Source organism: Sardina pilchardus, chromosome 14 (genome assembly GCF_963854185.1).
Source record: "Sardina pilchardus chromosome 14, fSarPil1.1, whole genome shotgun sequence".
Lineage (NCBI taxonomy): Eukaryota > Metazoa > Chordata > Actinopteri > Clupeiformes > Clupeidae > Sardina > Sardina pilchardus.
Window position 1 is genome coordinate 24610551 of NC_085007.1, and position 17466 is coordinate 24628016.

The following is a 17466-nucleotide window of genomic DNA, read 5'->3' on the forward strand; positions in this document are numbered from 1 at the left end:
GCCAATTCAATCAATAGCTTAATGAAAATAACCAAATACTGTAATACGCATAAGAAACACTTCATAAACTAAGTGCATGTTGAACAAAGATGCATTTAGACCCCTCTTGGAAGACACAGGAGCGGAGAACACTGGGCAACTCATTCCACCAACAATGGCACTGAGGAAAAGAGGCTTGAATTTGACCTAGCATTTATGGTTGGTCGACAAAACAACACTCATCAGAGGACTGCAGTGGGCGGTTGGGGATATACATGATAGTTGAATTAAGATAGCAGGGAACAGATCCAGTCTTAATAAAGCAGAATAGCTACAAACAAATGAGGATGAATTTACAGGAGGAATAGCCTACAGATCAACTTTTTTAACAACAACACAGCAATATGATATAATATGCTAAAAAATGTCAGGTTTAGTATAGTCATGTTTAGTATCATGTTTGAGCATTACATCCTGGAATAGAAACTAACATTCGACATTCTATTAATAAATGTTGCTGTTGTCAATGCTGCATTTCAAATATTTGAGGGCTTGTCATAGGCCTACTAGCAACACTACAGAGGTTTTTGAGATTGATTTTAAATCAATCATAGAAACTATCCAGTATAGATGCAATGAGAAATCAGCCAGTATTCAACAGTATCGGCTGATATTTGCCTTGTTGACTGGTATCGGCCTACTGCAAACAATATGACATTTACAGATGGCAGGTGATGGTTATCTGTAATATCACATCAATTCTAGTCTAACTTAATGTTGTGTTATGGAGACTGCCACATTCAGAAATGTTTTAAATTAATCTGTTTGTTGTTTCCCTGTCATTAAAGAGTATAATTAACCACAACAACAACAACAACAACAACAACAACAACAACAACAAAAAGCAATCCTTGCTATAAACCCAGAATTTCACTACATCCCTATCCGCACTGGTGATGCTGAGCTGTTTAATTTAGATCCTTATATGATGATGTGATGGTGATAGCTAAGCCTTCATGACAGATAAAAACATTTGCAATATTTTTCCACAAATTAAAATGCTGACTGCTGCATGAAATCTGGAAGTATAGGCCTAATGGTTCCGATTTTATAGCAGTTAAAAAAAACAGTAGTTTGTTTCTCAAGATTGTGTATCTGTCAATCATAAATGTATCTTCGAGTTGTATTTTTAAGTGACAGGGGATGAAAAAACGTATTATGTGAAGTCAAGGCGTGTTGTTTTAAAGGTACTGTTTCTTTAAATGAGCTCTCCAAGGTAAGTAGGAAGGCAGTCGAGAGAGACCGCGATCGCGCATTTTCTGCGCGTACTCGTGCTCCGTGTGGACAGTACAATTTTAAGAATTACAAAGAGAATCTCTCAAAGCGGGGAAATTCACCATCACTGTGCTTACTTCTACAGCTTTTCAGGTACTGTACAACTGCAATACATTGCAAATAGATTTAGATTGGGATACACTACTATCACGAAGCTTGTGAGACACACAATACAAAGGGTTTTCTTCACAGAAAAATTGCCGGTTTGAAGTGGGAAGGCCCGCGAGTGTCTTGTGTATCAAGACAGTCCTAAAGCGATGGTTGGAACTTATCGTCCCCGCTTATTTTTCACCATATATGGCTTTTGTGTTGATGATAGAAATGCAAGATATTGTTGTGTAAATGGATACTTCTGCTCCGTTCAGATATTACTGGTGAGACAAAACGCGGAGAGCTTGAGAGGGTAGTGGCCGTGTGGGGACGGAAGCTGCTCTCTCTGCGGTGTCTCTTAGCTATACTCACCGGGCATCAGCGCAGTCCGAGCCGCAGAAGAGATACGGGGACAGCCCGGTGCGGCGATGCGACACTCGGGGCTTAGAGGTCTGTAGTTAGCAGGCTACTGTGCTCGGCATGTGACGTCAAATTTTGACTAAAAGAACACAGAAAATGTAACTTGCCATTGGACAATTTCAATTCCTTAATGCTACAACGAATTCAGCATCATATTTGCAAGTCTGTTTGTAACACCACGAACTGTATTACCATTGATGCATTGTAATTATCGGGAACTAGCATCGAAATTCATTCGACTTCCTGACACGATACGGACAAGAGAAAACACATGTCTTAAACGTGACTAACAACATTTATGAAGTAAGGTTATGGCTAGACAAGCATCGATAACCAGTAGGCTATACTAGTTTATCATGAAGTTGGAGCCTACCACAACTGATTCAGGGTATCTTACGAAGGATATAGAGCTACCTGGTTTAGGTTTCTTCCAGGAAGGTGGGAATGCAATGCTAAAACTTAATGTAGTAGCCTACCCAACCTAACAGGGAATGGCGGGTCACATTTCACTGCACTTCCCTTTCATTTACACCTGCTGCCTTGTCGTGACAAGTAAGAGCTCATTTCCAAATACAGGAGCTGAGTAACGTCAATATTGAAACAAGGTTGCCTTACAATAGAAGAATTGGCTACTTCATGGCATCCTGGAAAATGCTTAATAGTAGCGAAAATTACGGTATTTTAACAACCTCTTTATATATTTCTGAAGTAGCCCTATTGATTTCAACCCCCTGCATCTCTACAGTGATTCATTCATCCATGCTTAATGGCTAGCCTACGTATTTTTGCAGAGCTGCAGTTGTCGAAAGTTATGGAAGTTCTTAATTTTGTCATCTTGGGCTTGGGCATAAGCATTAGATCTAAAGGACCCCCACATTTTTATGAAATGTTCACTATTCACAATAAACAAAATGTTTTAATTGAAACAAATAGTTAAGCTTAATGAAGGGACACCGAAAATGATACTGGATTAAAATACCCAACACTGGCAAATTTATTTCTCCAGATGATAGTTTCTAATAAGCTTTATTGAGATTGCAAATGTTTGTAAGCCATGGGTAGACCTACTCCATATATCTTCCCTGGGGTCAGGAGGATATCCAAATCAAGGGGTGGGCATGCAGTTCCAGTCACTGCAGGTAGGATGAGAGGGAGCTACTTGTGTCCTTCAAAGTTTTATATTGTTAAGGTTATAGATGTAATAGAAATAGCCTCAATGTCTTTGTATTAATGATAACAACCACATTCTCCAGTGGCCGCCCAATTCCCACTGCAACCAGTTCATGCAGTCAACAAGGGCAGGGGGAATTCAAATGGTCTAATATATTGGATAAATATTTGCCTGGTTAAATAAATGAAATAAATCAATACAAATTGGTTGAAACTCTGGAATTAGTTTAAATGTAGTTTAATGATACTGTGCAGTATATGAGCATTTTTAGTAAGGACGTGTTTTTTCTTCTTCAAATTAGTCAAGCCTGGTTTTGGCAGTCCATGTTTTAAGCTTGGTTCTGCTGGAGTTAATTAGGTCCACGCCACGTGGGAAGTTACATGGGACGTGTTAAGTCCTCCAAGACAACATCTGCTCTGACAGGTGATCAGTGTTGTAGTGGCACTTCTTGAATCCTTTCCCCTTTTAAATAGGTCTAAAAAAACATATTTCACATTTCATTGTTCAGTGTCAAGAAAGTTGTAATCATTATTACTCAGAAGTTCCCGTCCTCTTTGCCTGTGGTTCTCAATACGTTGGTTAATGTAGGCCATTGTCAGATCAATGTTCAGAGGCTACCCAACTATGCTACAGTCATATCATATCAGCTAGTGTAATAATTCCATAATTTGTTGGAGACAGTGTTACATCATATGTGCTGGCTGGCTCATAGGTGTGTCCTTTACCTATAAATGATATGAACCTTCAGGGTTCAGGGTTTGCTACTGGGTTCAGCAAATGGCCTTGTTTGCTCAGATTGTTAAGTGGATTTCAATTCACTGAATTTGTTAAATTACTGTGTTCTACTTTGATCCTCATTTGCTGGCGATGATGGTATTAGAATGAACGAAGATGAAGAAGATTTATGAAATTGTGTTTTGTAAAAAAAATTAAACTTGAGTTTTAGAAGGTGGTTAAGCGTAGGTTCACTTACCCTTCATATTTTCTGTTCCTAAAATGTGTGTATATTGTCGCTTAACTTTTAACTGAAATCAGTTAACTTGAATTACAGTGCATGTTGAAAGGGATTAAGTATGTAGGTTAATTTACCTTTCTGTAAATCTGTAAATCATTTTCAAATATGTATTGTCATTTACAAAGTAAGGTCACTTAGGGAGTCTAAGAAGAATACGTTCATGTTGTGGTTACTCCCAATTGAGAAATACAATTGAGGTTTGGTGACCTTTGGTGGTCTAACCTATTATTGCTTTTGTTTATGTGCATTACAGGATGTGAAGATGATGAGGAAAACGTAGCAGCGGTGTGCTAATGATCTCCCTAGGCCATCGTTCCGACCCTCTAGAATGTTCCTGAAGAGCGTGCCTCCAGCGGTGGCAATTCACTCGGACTGGAGAAGCGTTGGCAGTATTAGCAGTGTCGGAGGTGGTGCGCCCCAAAGCCTGGGCCTGCCACTGTGCTTCAATGACTCAGACAGCAGCCTGTCAAGTAGCGGCACGCCCATACACCAGAAGGTCCAGATGATCATCGAGACCCTACGGACCACACAGTCGTCCGTCGACGTGAGCGACGGGGGCCAGATGGAAGGGACGGGGTCTGCTGCACACTCGAGCCGGGAGTCGTTACGGCAACCAGGACACAAGATGAAGACGGGCCCCAGTTGTTCTAGAGGTGGGGCAACATTGGACTGCAGACCACCTTCGCCGCTTCCGTGCACAAACCCCGACAGTCAAGACTCCGACACTGACAGTGACAGTTCAGTGGATCGTGGGATTGAGGAGGCCATCCAGGAGTACCTGAAGGAGAGGGTGGACCATAAGCGCAAGGCAGAACCTTCTCCGGTCAGAACCAGCCCAGCGGCCAAGCTCCCACGTCGAGAAACTGTGGTCACAGCAGATAACCCCCATCCACAATCATGCTCTGACGGCAACAAGGTGCTCACAGCCAGCAATCATATCCTGAAGAATTCTAAAGGAGGCGTTACCCCAGTGGCAAACCTGAAGAAGAAGCTCAAGAAGAAGAGACCAAGTAAGGAGAATCCTGTAAAGAAACCAGCTGTGACCATGCTGTCATTTTTTAAGAAACTGCCATCACTTGACCAAAGAGGGGCGTCCTCTACCCTCCCCCACACAGACAAAGCGCAGCCCTCCCTGGTTGTTAAAGAAGAGGAGCCCTTAGACGCCAGTAGCAGTAGTGATGATGGCATCGAGGAGGAGATCCAGCGCTACCAGCAGCAGAAGAACCGGGAGCAGCTTGAGCTGTCCAAGCCGCAGACTCAGAAGGTTGAGGATTCCGACTCAAGCAGCGACGATGGCATAGAGGAAGCCATCCGCCGCTTCCAGCAGGAGAAGGAGAAGAAGCAGAAGGTGAGAGCTCCCCAGAAAAAGAAAAAGAGTATGGTTAAGCAGTCGCAGCTCAAACATGCAACCCCGGGGGCCAAGGTAGGTCTCTTCAACACAGACAGAACAGATATGTTGGGCAAAAAGGCATCAAAACCTACAACCCCTGGACCTATAAAGAGGAAAAAGAAGGAGAAACTTAAAACAGAGGCGAAGTTGTCATTGCCTGGCTTCTTTCCTGACAGACCTGCATCCCTAGGCAGTCCCTCCTCAGATAAGCTCAACGCCAGAGGCCCTGTCATTTCCCCCAGCAGACTGGAGCCTAACCCAGTGCCTATGCTAAAAGTTAACACAACAGCTGAGCTCATGTGTGCTGAAGCCATCTTGGACATTTCCAAGGCTGTGATGCCTATAACCTTTGACCCCAGCCCACACCCCCTGGATTCCACACTCCTTGTGCACTCCACGGGCCCCCCGCTGTCTTCTAAGGACCCGAGTGATGCAGAGAGCTCCGTTGATAGTGAGGACGGGATAGAGCTGGAAATCAGGAAGTTTCTGGAGCAGAAAGCCCAAATGCAGAAGGAGACACCAGCTGTGCCAGCAACAACCCAAGAACCGCCCAAAACAACATTTAGGCCCAAGCCTCCAACTGAATCGGAGAAAGGAGATCAAAGCGGGGACAAAAGCAGTTCATTAGACAGTGATGAGGACCTTGATGCCGCCATCAAAGACCTGCTGAAAACTAAGAAAAGGGTAAAAAGAAAGACGAAGAAAGCCCCTACAAAGCCAGCGGTCACCTCCACCACAACACAGCCCTCCAAAAAACACAAACCCCCCACTGATCCCAGTGTCAAGACCGCCAAGTCAGGTCTGTCTAAGGCAGTGAAAAAGAAAAGCGGTCAAGTCAAAAATAAGAATTCCCCTAAGGCTGTGAGGAGCCCCCAGGACATAAAGCAGGAGAAAAAAGGCAAAACTCCAAGTCCACAGGCCAAACCACCAGGTCTGGACACAGCTGAGGGCGGCAGTGCGGGAACTGGTATCCCAGACTGTCCGACCTCCAAGGAGCAGGAGGAGGACAGTAGCTCAGTCGACAGCGACGACAGCATTGAGCAGGAGATCCGCAAGTTCTTAGCAGAGAGGGCTAACGGAGGAGGTGGGAACACCAGCAAGAACACCACCACCACCACCCCCACCTCCTCCTCCACCCCCATTGCTGCAGTGAAGACTGAGGATGAGGAGCCAGAGGGAAAACATCAGGACCAGAACCACAACAAGGCCATCTCCCCTCCTAGGGCCTTCCAGTTGGAAGATCAGCAGGCTGAAATTCCTCCAGACTTGGGAATGCCGTGCCCGGATGCACAACAGGGAGTTTGGCAAAAACCGGAGAACAGCAGGGACAGCCGGGCAACTGTGGAAACTCCTGCCCGGGATCGACTCTCCCACAGCCTGCCAACGAGCTGTAAGGGAGAGAGGAAGAGGGGCTTTGAGGAGAGACGCATGCCCAACGTTGGGTCCCCTCCCGGAGACAAACCTCACTTGCACTCTGACTGTGACGTGCCCAACAGCAGAACACACACACTCACACACACACCCAGCAGAACACACGGTGTCATCAGGCACTTATCCAACAGAACACAAACCTCCAGCAGCCCGAATGAGATTCCTCCCACGCAGACAACCCCTTGTCCAGCACGCACTATTAACCCCAGCGCAGCCAGTCTCCCTGGACTCAATCAGAGCAGCCGTCCGAGCATATCGGACTCGTGTGGTAGGAACACTGTTTGTTCAACGTCTTTGGCCCCGGTCACTTTCTACCGAAGTTCCATGGAGACCCCCATCAGCAGAGACAGTCTAGGACCACGCGTTTGCGTCCCGGACAGTCATTTGCAGGCAGGTGGGAGACGTGGACGATGGGACCAGCCCCCAGCACTCCAAACCCAGCAGACTGGTGGAAGCACCCTACCGAAGAACCAGGGGGCCTTGCAGGGTCAGTCAGCCCAGCAGGCCAGCTGTTCACAGGCCAGAGGCAGACAGGAGAGAGAGGGAAAGAAGGAGAGAGGAGAGAGGGAAGAACAGACTGAAGTGAGGGAGGTGAAGCGAGAGGAAGAGCTTGTAGATGAGACAGACCTGGATTCAGAGGAGGAGGAGGAGAGGAGGAGACATGGAGAGAGGCAGAGGGAGGGTAGGCAGCAAAGGTTCCCCAGTGTGTGAGTAGAGCTCCTTTTCCCTTTTCATGACCTTTCACCTTTTTTGTACATTCGCTCTCACAAGGTGAGCAGGCGCAGTGGACTTTCCACTGCTTGCGTTAATTCCACATATTTTATATATATGGCGAGGCACCAAGGGATCTTAGCTTAGTGTGAGTTCAAGTATGGTTGTAGAAAGTTTTTTTTTTCCTTTTTAAATGTGTTTGTACATTTATAAATATATTTAAATGCACATAATATGCCATCAAGGGGAAGAGATTGACATTTTTTCATTTGTGTGTTTAAACTCAATGTATGCCTATTGTTTTGAATTTTTGTTTTCACTTGGACAGAATGAGGTTTCCCTGACAGACTTTGAAAAGTCAGTTCGGTAATATTAGAATTGCAAGTGTAACCTAAACAAAAATTCACAACTGAATCCTATACTGAAGCCTATGAAGGCTATTTAAATTGTCCAACTGTAACACAATAGTTTAAAAAGTCAACAACTCTATGAGGTCATATCGAATGATGCACAGCTTGGGACACATACTCAACACACTCACATCCATCTGATTTGACCAACTCTGCAGTACACTTACAGGCGCAAAAATGTAAGAAATAAATTTCAAAAGCATCATTAGCAAACCGTGTGTGGAGGAGCAGCTGCTGTTGGTGAATATGTATGAAGCTTTTTGAGGAACTGAGTAGGACTATTTTCATCTGATGAAGTACTGAAAAGAACTACCCTGTTCTTTCAGTTGCAACATATCACCTCAAGGGGCTCAATATATTCTTCACCGCATTCTTTCATTTCCATTGTGTGTCTGTGTGTCTGTGCCTACATCTGTGTTCGTGTCACCAAGGAGAAAAGTACATATCACACCACACATGCTCACAAGCCCGTTTTTGCCAGAGTGCAAGGCATGGGTCATGCATGTGAGGAGGAAGGCAAGCTGGTGCCACAGTCACACGATCAGAAAGGAGCCCAGGCAAATTCGGTTACTATGGTTACCAGAAGGTAAAAATAGGTCCAGATATATCATCTAGAATGGGACCTGCACTCGTTTAATGAAAAAAAAAACCCTCCATCATTCATCTCTTAATCATTCATTTGCTCTTTAGCATGGCCCCTTGTCTGATCCTCTCTCCACACACCCATGCCTTTCATCTACCACCCTCCTTCATTTTGCTCTTCTCTGGACTTGTCTAACCATCTTCTCCCCCAATTCATGTTCTCTTTCTGCCTTGCTGTTTTTTTTGGGTGAAGGTGTGTATTCCAAGAATGAGCAAAAAAAAAAAGTTTTTCTTGTCATTGATGATGCTCGTTTCTTCATTTTTATCTAATTGAACACCCATGGATTAAGATAAATGGGATATGAATTATGGCGTGAGAGGAGGTCGTTACATGCGCAAGCTCAGACCCAGCTGGCTGACATCGGCAGGTGGAGAGCAGCGATGTGTAAAAGGGACTTCCCCTGCTAAAAGCAAGGGGTCGCTCCATCGATCTGTAGTTTCCATATGCTCTCTCTTCCTTTCTCTAAAACACATGCACACACCAAACCATTTCCAATTTCACAAGTGTGAAGTACGCTCTTCAGGTTACTTGGTTCCTCTCTCTGTTGTTTTTTTGTTGTTGTTGTTGTTGTTTGCTTGTGGTATGAACTCAGCATTTCTCCTGGATTTCATATGTGAAAAGAATGTTATTTATTTTTGTTTATAGACTTAAAGAAAGGAAAAAAAGACATACTGACCATGCTGTGCATCGCCAGTTTTCATAAATATTTTGCAAAATTGATGCTTTTTCCCTTTTTCCCTGTGGAAAGGAGGGTGGCATTCTGACTGGATCTTTACAAGTGCTACAGTGTAATAAATGATGACTTTCAAACAACCTGCAGCAGTCACTCACTTACGTCTGTCTCTCACTTTCTCTCTCTCTCTCTCTTTGTGTGTGTGTCTTCACATTAGAAAACACTTTGCATAGGAATATTTTGTCATGTTTCACTAAGTAATTGTGATCAACACATTTACCGGTAATTATTAACTGCCTTGATTATGTGTTTTGTTATGTTGATCCTCTTCCTCCATTGCCTTACTTTGACTAGTTTGCTCATTTTCCCACTACATCTATATCTTGTACAATCTAGTTTAAGTTGTAATTGTAAGCTTGATCTGATGTGTAAGCAGTTTCATTGTTTTGTTTTTATTTTGGCAAAGGCAGTACATGTGTTAATGTTTAGGGATAATCATACAACATCATACACACGCAACATACACAGACATACATAAACTTATACGTTTATGTATGTCTGTGTATGTTGCGTGTGTATGTAGCTTAACTGCATTAGTACTGCATTGGGGCAGCCGTGGTGTACTGGTTAGCGCACCGGGCTTGTAACCGGAGGGTTGCCGGTTCGATCCCCGACCAGTCCACCATGGCTGAAGTGCCCTTGAGCAAGGCACCTAACCCCTCACTGCTCCCCGAGCGCCGCTGGTTGGGCAGGCAGCTCACTGCTCTGGGTTGTGTGATTCACCTCACTGTGTGTTCACTGTGTGTTCACTAATTCGGTTAAATTGGGTTAAATGCAGAGAACTGAATTTCCCTCACGGGATCAAAAAAGTATATATTCTATTCTATTCTATTCTATTAAAGCTTTGCTGTGAATCTCACTGTAACCCAGTGTGAATTATCATGAAATGTATAATAATAAATAAACTCAACCACTTTATCTTTATACATCTCAAACCAAGGCGGTAGAAGATAATAGTTTTAATTTCTTCTTACAACAAGCAACTGTTAGAGCAGATCTGATCTCCAAAGGGAGTTGGTTCCAGTAATGGGCACCATAATGGCTATTGGCTAAATGCCATTTCACCCTGTTTAGTTTTGACCTTGGGCACTACCAGAAGACCAGCGTCAGTATATCTAAGAAACCTAATAAGGTTGATATTGTAGTAATTGAATATGTACTATTTGCTGTTACAGTAGTTCTAATGCATTGCCTGTTGAGCTGTGACCATACTTATTTGTTGCTTGTACATCCACAGGTCCCTGGAGCGCGCCATAGATCCAGGAATCGTGATTAGCCCTTACATTGTCCTTAGCACAGAGGAAAGGAGCCGCAAAGCCTGCAAGGTCCAAATACTGGTCATATAGATGCAGTAGAGACTGCATAATGTCTCACATTATCTGTGCTAGTATGCTTATACATACTTTTTGTTTCTTACCACAGGTACCCAAGAAATGTAAGTTTGTGAAGAGGAAACTCCAGTTTGTGGTCTGTACCACCAGGTAGGTTTTGCTATGCAGTGAACACTAACCACATGTAGTCTTAAAGGTGCTCTTAGCAATGTTGAATAATATCACTTGTGTTGACGTTCAAGCAGAACAGAGCTAGCTCGTTACTCCCTCCCGTGCAATGGGAACTCTCCTAAACACCAATCTCATCAATGATTGGCTGGAACAGTCTGTTTCTGTAGCCTGGGCTGTCCACAGAGCCCAAGCTTACAGTGTATTCAGGGCACAGGCAGTGTGTGGATGGTGAGGTGATGTTTGCGGTATGCGATGGAATTTTTTTTAGCTTACACACTGCATAACATCGCTTAGAGCACCTTTACGCTTTGCAGTCTCCCTCTTGATATGCTCTATCAAAGACATGGTTAAAATATGGTTCAGTTTGCTCTCATTTTCATCTCATTTTATAGGAGGGAGACCACGGAAAAGTGAAGGTTAATTTCCAGCTACCCCAACATTTTCCAAGGGAAGATATCCAGTTATGGCACTCTGTTTTGACCTCTTGATTCTGTTAGTGTTATAGCATTTCAATTATGTTTGTGTTTGTTTTAATTACGTTTATAGTAATGTTGAGTTCACTTTTATTAATTGTATTTATTGCATTCATATTTTGCAATGCACTTGTAGGCCATTTAGAATAGTGTCTTTATAGGCTGATTAGGCTATGTGCAGTTTTTGTGTTCATAACTCAAATGTATTATTCAAATATTATGTAATGCACAGGTTGGATGAATTAAGACATGTTGACACAATGATGGTTTTAATATTACGTGCGTTTCAACTTTCTAAATGAATGGATTGTTAATAAAAAAAAATGTTTTACACTGGCTCAGGCTTTATAATTTCAGTAGTTGTTACGGAATATTACATTTGGGAGTTGAAGTTTTTAATAGTGTGCGAGAACGATCATTAGCAGTTATACCAACGTGTATTTGGACTCTGTATCCCAAGATGCATCTTTGACCTTCAGTGGGCGGAGACTGAAATGTCAAGCATGGCGTCTGGGATCCTCGCGAAAGGTGAAATTGGAAATACTTTTGTTTGTAAATGAATGTTAGATCGATTTCACAATATGCAAGTTGTAATTTGCGAAATTATATTCAATCGTCTTTTTGTCTATGGCATTTTAGTACATCTGTATAACTTACGTAGCTCGAAGTCTTTGACATCCATGTCCAACTAGTTAGCATAACGTTAGGTATGGTGTGGCTAAACACGTCTAGGTTCCCGGCTAGGCATCTCCCTTGTCTGTACCTCATATCTTTTCTTGATGTGTGTCTTTTTCTTGTTGCAGCGATCAGTGGACTCAGATGCCCTCGTTTTACCGCAGCTTCGCTGTCTTGTAGCGGGCAAGCATACAGCACAGCAGCTTTACCAAAGGCAGTGGTAACTCCAAATGACATTACAGGTGAGGAGACAACTGATTCCTCTCAAGATCAGTCTTGTGTGAATTCACTGCGTTGCAATAGATTTCAGAATTAAGTAAAAGAGCAGGCACATCCTAAAACGCTTAACGTGAAAAAGCTTAACGTAGCTTAATGTTCAAAAACAACGATCAATCATCACCAAACTTGTCATGAACATCACTTGTCATACACACTACGACCTCACAAAATATCAAAGCCGAAATCCCATTTCTGTAGGCACAGTCGACATTAAACTTTTTTCTCTACATAGGCGCCCATTATAGAGAAAAGGCTTAACGTATATTACTGTCAGAAAACATATACCAATCGTCACCAAATTCAGTTCAGACAATGCTTTTTACCAACACTGACAGCTGTCAAAAACTCAAAACGGAAATCCCAATATTATGGACGCAGTGTACATTAAGGCTTTTCCCCATTTGCGCCTATCTTAACGTAGTTTAATGTCAGAAAACATCCATCACTCGTCACCAAATTCAGCTCAGACATTAGCCTACTTTTTACCAACACAGACAGCTGTCAAAAAAATGAAAACCGAAGTCCTATATTCGAAGATGTCCACATTAAGCTATTCATCCATTGAAGTCTATAGGCCAAGGAAAAGGCTTAACATAGCGTAATGTCGACTGTGTCTACAAAAATGGGATTTCGGCTTTGATTTTCACAGAGGTGGGATATGGTAGGGCTAGAGATGTCCAAGAGAAGTTTGATGCTGATTGCTCGCTGTTATCTGACATTTAAGCTATGGTAAGCGTTTCCTTCCCATAGACGCCTATGTAAACAAAAAAGCTTAACGCCGTCTACGTCCATAATATTGGGGTTTCGGTTTTGATATTTTGTGAGGTCGTAGTGTGTATGACAAGTGATGTTCATGACAAGTTTGGTGATGATTGATCGTTGTTTTCGAACATTAAGCTACGTTAAGCTTTTTCACGTTAAGCATTTTACACGTTAAGCGTTTTAGGATGTGCCAAAGAGCACACACTCAAATATGTTGTTGGAAAAGAGGTATGTCCTTGTACATGCTATCATGGATGCGATGCTAACATACTCTCTGTTTATCTTACAGTTGACTCAGACAAGCTCCTGAATGTCCCGCTTAGCCACCCAGACTTCTTCCGTGTGTCCGAACTCTTCAGCCTGAAGGACCTGTTTGAAGCCCGTGTTCACCTTGGTCACAAGAAAGGATGTCGGCACAGGTGATTGTTTGGACGTGGGGTGTCTTACGTGTTAAGCGTAAGATTGACATTTTGTAATAGGGGACTTGTGGCTCAAGTGGCTGCAGCATCAGTTCATAGAGACCTGGGGTTGAATCCAACCAGTGGTCATTTCCCAATCCCTCTCTATCTGTGTGTCCCACTTTCATGTCACTCTGCACTGTCCTAAAAAATGGCAAAAAGCCCCAAAATATACTGTTAAAAAATACATTGTAAAGCATAAAAACATGTTCTTGTAAACTTGCCACTTAACAGTGCCAGCTAATGTGCAGAAAAGGAACCATCTGAATGTAATCTTTTGCCATATTGGGCATACACTGATCTTCATGATAGTTAATGTTCTCCCATTCTTTGTATCTTTCTCATCTGTCTCTCTCAGGCTAATGGAACCGTACTTGTTTGGAAGCCGCCTGGAGGTCGACATCATTGACCTGGAGCAGACAGTGGAACACCTGCAGCTGGCGCTCAACTTCACGGCACACGTGGCCTTCCGTGGAGGCGTCATCCTGTTCATCAGTCGGCGGCGGCAGTTTGGCCACCTGGTCGAGCGCACGGCCCGAGATTGTGGCGAGTACGCTCACACACGCTACTGGCAAGGAGGCCTGCTCACCAACGCCGCTATCCAGTATGGCCCCGGCGTGCGACTGCCTGACCTAGTGGTCTTTTTGTCCACGCTCAACAACGTATTCCAGCCCCACACGGGGATCCGAGATGCGGCCAAGATGAACATCCCGACCGTTGGCGTCGTGGACACCAACTGCAACCCCAGTCTCATCACCTACCCAGTGCCGGCCAATGATGACACCCCTGCCGCAATGGAGCTCTACTGCCGGCTGTTCAAGATGACCATCAACAGGGCCAAGGACAAGCGGAAACAGCTGGAGCTGCTCAGAGGCGTGGGGCCTGCTGCATCCAAGTGAACCACACGGTTTCATAGCCAATTATGAGCGAAATGACTTCAGCGCAATGTGGTTCTTGTAGCTCTGAACCCATTGCATCAGCATGAGCAAACAACATGGTACCATACCACTTATGCTTAAGCAACTCGGCACACCACATCACTCAACACACACAGCCCAAGATAATATTCAGCAGGTTGATCTCAACCTGCCTCAAAATATTATGGACTGTCTGCTAAGCAGTGTACAAATGATTGGTTGTCTTTGTTTTGTCAGAGAATAAAGATTAACAAGTGGACTAAAGTACAAATTGTGCAATTGATATTGGTAAAAAATACTTTCTCAAGATGCAAACATGCACTTCCGAAGGAATCTCGGCTTTCTTGTGAACCTATGAGTGATTTTATTTATGTTGACCGTAAAGCTCAAATGGTAAGGCTGTATATGAAATATTAGTTGCCAGTTGTATTTGTGATTTAATTATCCATCCTCAGTCAAAGTATTTATGTGGTGACTACAGTGAACCGTAGTGAGAATTTTGATAACTGAAAAACTGCTTTATGCCTACTGACCTTGAGCTTAAATAAAGCAAAAAATATCAGATCCATCCGCTCTCTTTAAAAAAAAAAAAAAAAAAAAGCCACACATTTTCACTGTATAAAATAGATTTTCACTACTAACACTGGGAATATTTGCGCGCAACCATACTACTATCACAGGTGGGAGGAGTCACGATGCAGGAGAGTCATTTACTGTACGAGCGCGCAAAGCTTAGGACAACTTCCACAAAATACACAACACGAAGACGCGTCAATCACAGTTGACAGCTTCCGTCAAAACAATTCACTTCTAATTTCTCAATGGAAATACAAGCTTGGATTTTGTGCCGTCTTTCATTGAGAAATTAGAAGTGAATTGTTTTGACGGAAGCTGTCAACTGTGAGTAGCTGCGTTTCCATTACCCAATAAATTGCGCAAATTAAGAGTTGCGAAAAGAAATGTGCTTAATGGAAACACACACATTTCGAAAAAACTCACATGTTTCGATAAAAAGTTTTTGCGCTCGGGTGAGGTGGTATTTCGAGCGTATCGAAATTTGTATATTTCGCAAAACTGCAATGGAAACACTTTTTTCGCATCTGACGAGTCACGTGATCCAACAAACGGATGTTAGGAGGAACGAAACCGACGAAGAAGACTGCCGACAGGAAGTGGCACCGGGAGAATAATGTAAAACAATATTTTTTTTTTCATTAAAAGTGGCTCGTGTCATTCTAAAATGTTGAATCCACAGCTGTGAACTTGCCGACAACACTTTCTCAAAAACGCTGCATAGGCTACGCAACCGCTCAACTAGTTTTGTTTACCCATAGCAACAACGTTGCTATGCTTTGCTGGTTTAACGTGATGAGAACGGTGCTGAAAGAAATCTAGATTCTAGTTTCAGAAACTAATCAACTGGGCTGATCTACGAAATATTCCACTGACATGGCTGTGACATGATTTAAGCATAGGCCTACTACAACAAACTCCTGTGAAATATGTCATTTTTAATTTTATGTTTCTGCCCCACCAAAACGTAGGCCTCCTCCGCTGATGGCTTATAGCCTAATGACTGATAATCAGCGTGCCGTGGTGGCAATTTGAATGCATTTAGTGTAGGCTAAATCCCTATGGCTAAATCTGGGTAATGTTGATAACCACCATGTCTCCTAATGACTTACAGCACGCGAGAATACACGAGATTTTAATTTAGTTAGCCGAATGTAATGGAAACACCGCAATTGCGAAAATTGTGATATTCGACATTAAGACAATATCGACAAAGTTTTTGCGCATATTTGTAATGGAAACGCAGCTAGTGACGCGTCTTCGCGTTGTGTATTTTGTGGAAGTTGTCCTAAGCCCGTACTTCACAGACGCGTCAGTCTAGTTACAGTAAGCCTACATGTAGGTAGAGATGTTTGGTATGTTTATAGGTCCGTATCATGGTAAGTTTTAAGTTCATGTTACAGCTTACACATTGTGCTCTACATTATTATTAGAGTATCTGATTTATATCACTGCATCTAAAGCTGAATTTGTAAATGGACATTGTTATTTTGCCCCTCGAGACGTAACTAGCTGCGTTTCCATTACCCATTAAATTGCGCAAATTAAGAGTTGCGAAAAGAAATGTGCTTAATGGAAACACACACATTTCGAAAAAACTCACATGTTTCGATAAAAAGTTTTTGCGCTCGGGTGAGGTGGTATTTCGAGCGTATCGAAATTTGTATATTTCGCAAAACTGCAATGGAAACACTTTTTTCGCATCTGACGAGTCACGTGATCCAACAACCGGATGTTAGGAGGAACGAAACCGACTGCCGACAGGAAGTGGCACCGGGAGAATAATGTAAAACAATATATTTTTTTTCATTAAAAGTGGCTCGTGTCATTCTAAAATGTTGAATCCACAGCTGTGAACTTGCCGACAACACTTTCTCAAAAACGCTGCATAGGCTACGCAACCGCTCAACTAGTTTTGTTTACCCATAGCAACAACGTTGCTATGCTTTGCTGGTTTAACGTGATGAGAACGGTGCTGAAAGAAATCTAGAATCTAGATTCTAGTTTTAGAAACTAATCAACTGGGCTGATCTACGAAATATTCCACTGACATGGCTGTGACATGATTTAAGCATAGGCCTACTACAACAAACTCCTGTGAAATATGACATTTTTAATTTTATGTTTCTGCCCCACCAAAACGTAGGCCTCCTCCGCTGATGGCTTATAGCCTAATGACTGATAATCAGCGTGCCGTGGTGGCAATTTGAATGCATTTAGTGTAGGCTAAATCCCTATGGCTAAATCTGGGTAATGTTGATAACCACCATGTCTCCTAATGACTTACAGCACGCGAGAATACACGAGATTTTAATTTAGTTAGCCGAATGTAATGGAAACACCGCAATTGCGAAAATTGTGATATTCGACATTAAGACAATATCGACAAAGTTTTTGCGCATATTTGTAATGGAAACGCAGCTACTGTGGCATTGATGCCACTGTTGTGCCATAAGCGGGTAAACAGAAACTGGCTTGAGTCGGGCCTGCATGCCCTGT

The 17466-nt window shown here is 43.0% G+C and overlaps 2 protein-coding genes across 2 annotated transcripts; both read left to right on the plus strand.

Annotated features, from left to right (window-relative positions):
• Positions 1 to 1294: 1294 nt before the first annotated feature.
• Positions 1295 to 11546, plus strand: ppp1r26 (protein phosphatase 1, regulatory subunit 26). Its single transcript, XM_062554332.1, has 5 exons — positions 1295 to 1407; positions 4264 to 7538; positions 10566 to 10653; positions 10751 to 10809; positions 11223 to 11546. The coding sequence occupies exons 2-5, from the start codon at positions 4339 to 4341 to the stop codon at positions 11242 to 11244; spliced, it is 3369 nt and encodes a 1122-aa protein (XP_062410316.1). The 5' UTR covers positions 1295 to 1407; positions 4264 to 4338; the 3' UTR covers positions 11245 to 11546.
• Positions 11547 to 11749: 203 nt separating this feature from the next.
• Positions 11750 to 14658, plus strand: mrps2 (mitochondrial ribosomal protein S2). Its single transcript, XM_062554983.1, has 4 exons — positions 11750 to 11831; positions 12107 to 12220; positions 13309 to 13438; positions 13836 to 14658. The coding sequence occupies exons 1-4, from the start codon at positions 11798 to 11800 to the stop codon at positions 14374 to 14376; spliced, it is 819 nt and encodes a 272-aa protein (XP_062410967.1). The 5' UTR covers positions 11750 to 11797; the 3' UTR covers positions 14377 to 14658.
• The last annotated feature ends 2808 nt before the right edge of the window (positions 14659 to 17466 follow it).

Excerpts from the sequence above, each read along its gene's own strand:
- ppp1r26 (XM_062554332.1), top strand. The coding sequence starts at position 4,339 with ATGTTCCTGAAGAGCGTGCCTCCAGCGGTGGCAATTCACTCGGACTGG. Across the intron at positions 7,539-10,565 it reads CAGCAAAGGTTCCCCAGTGT|GTCCCTGGAGCGCGCCATAG; the intron begins GTGAGTAGAGCT and ends GTACATCCACAG. Across the intron at positions 10,810-11,222 it reads TTTGTGGTCTGTACCACCAG|GAGGGAGACCACGGAAAAGT; the intron begins GTAGGTTTTGCT and ends CTCATTTTATAG.
- mrps2 (XM_062554983.1), top strand. The coding sequence starts at position 11,798 with ATGTCAAGCATGGCGTCTGGGATCCTCGCGAAAG. Across the intron at positions 11,832-12,106 it reads GTCTGGGATCCTCGCGAAAG|CGATCAGTGGACTCAGATGC; the intron begins GTGAAATTGGAA and ends TTCTTGTTGCAG. Across the intron at positions 13,439-13,835 it reads AAGAAAGGATGTCGGCACAG|GCTAATGGAACCGTACTTGT; the intron begins GTGATTGTTTGG and ends TGTCTCTCTCAG.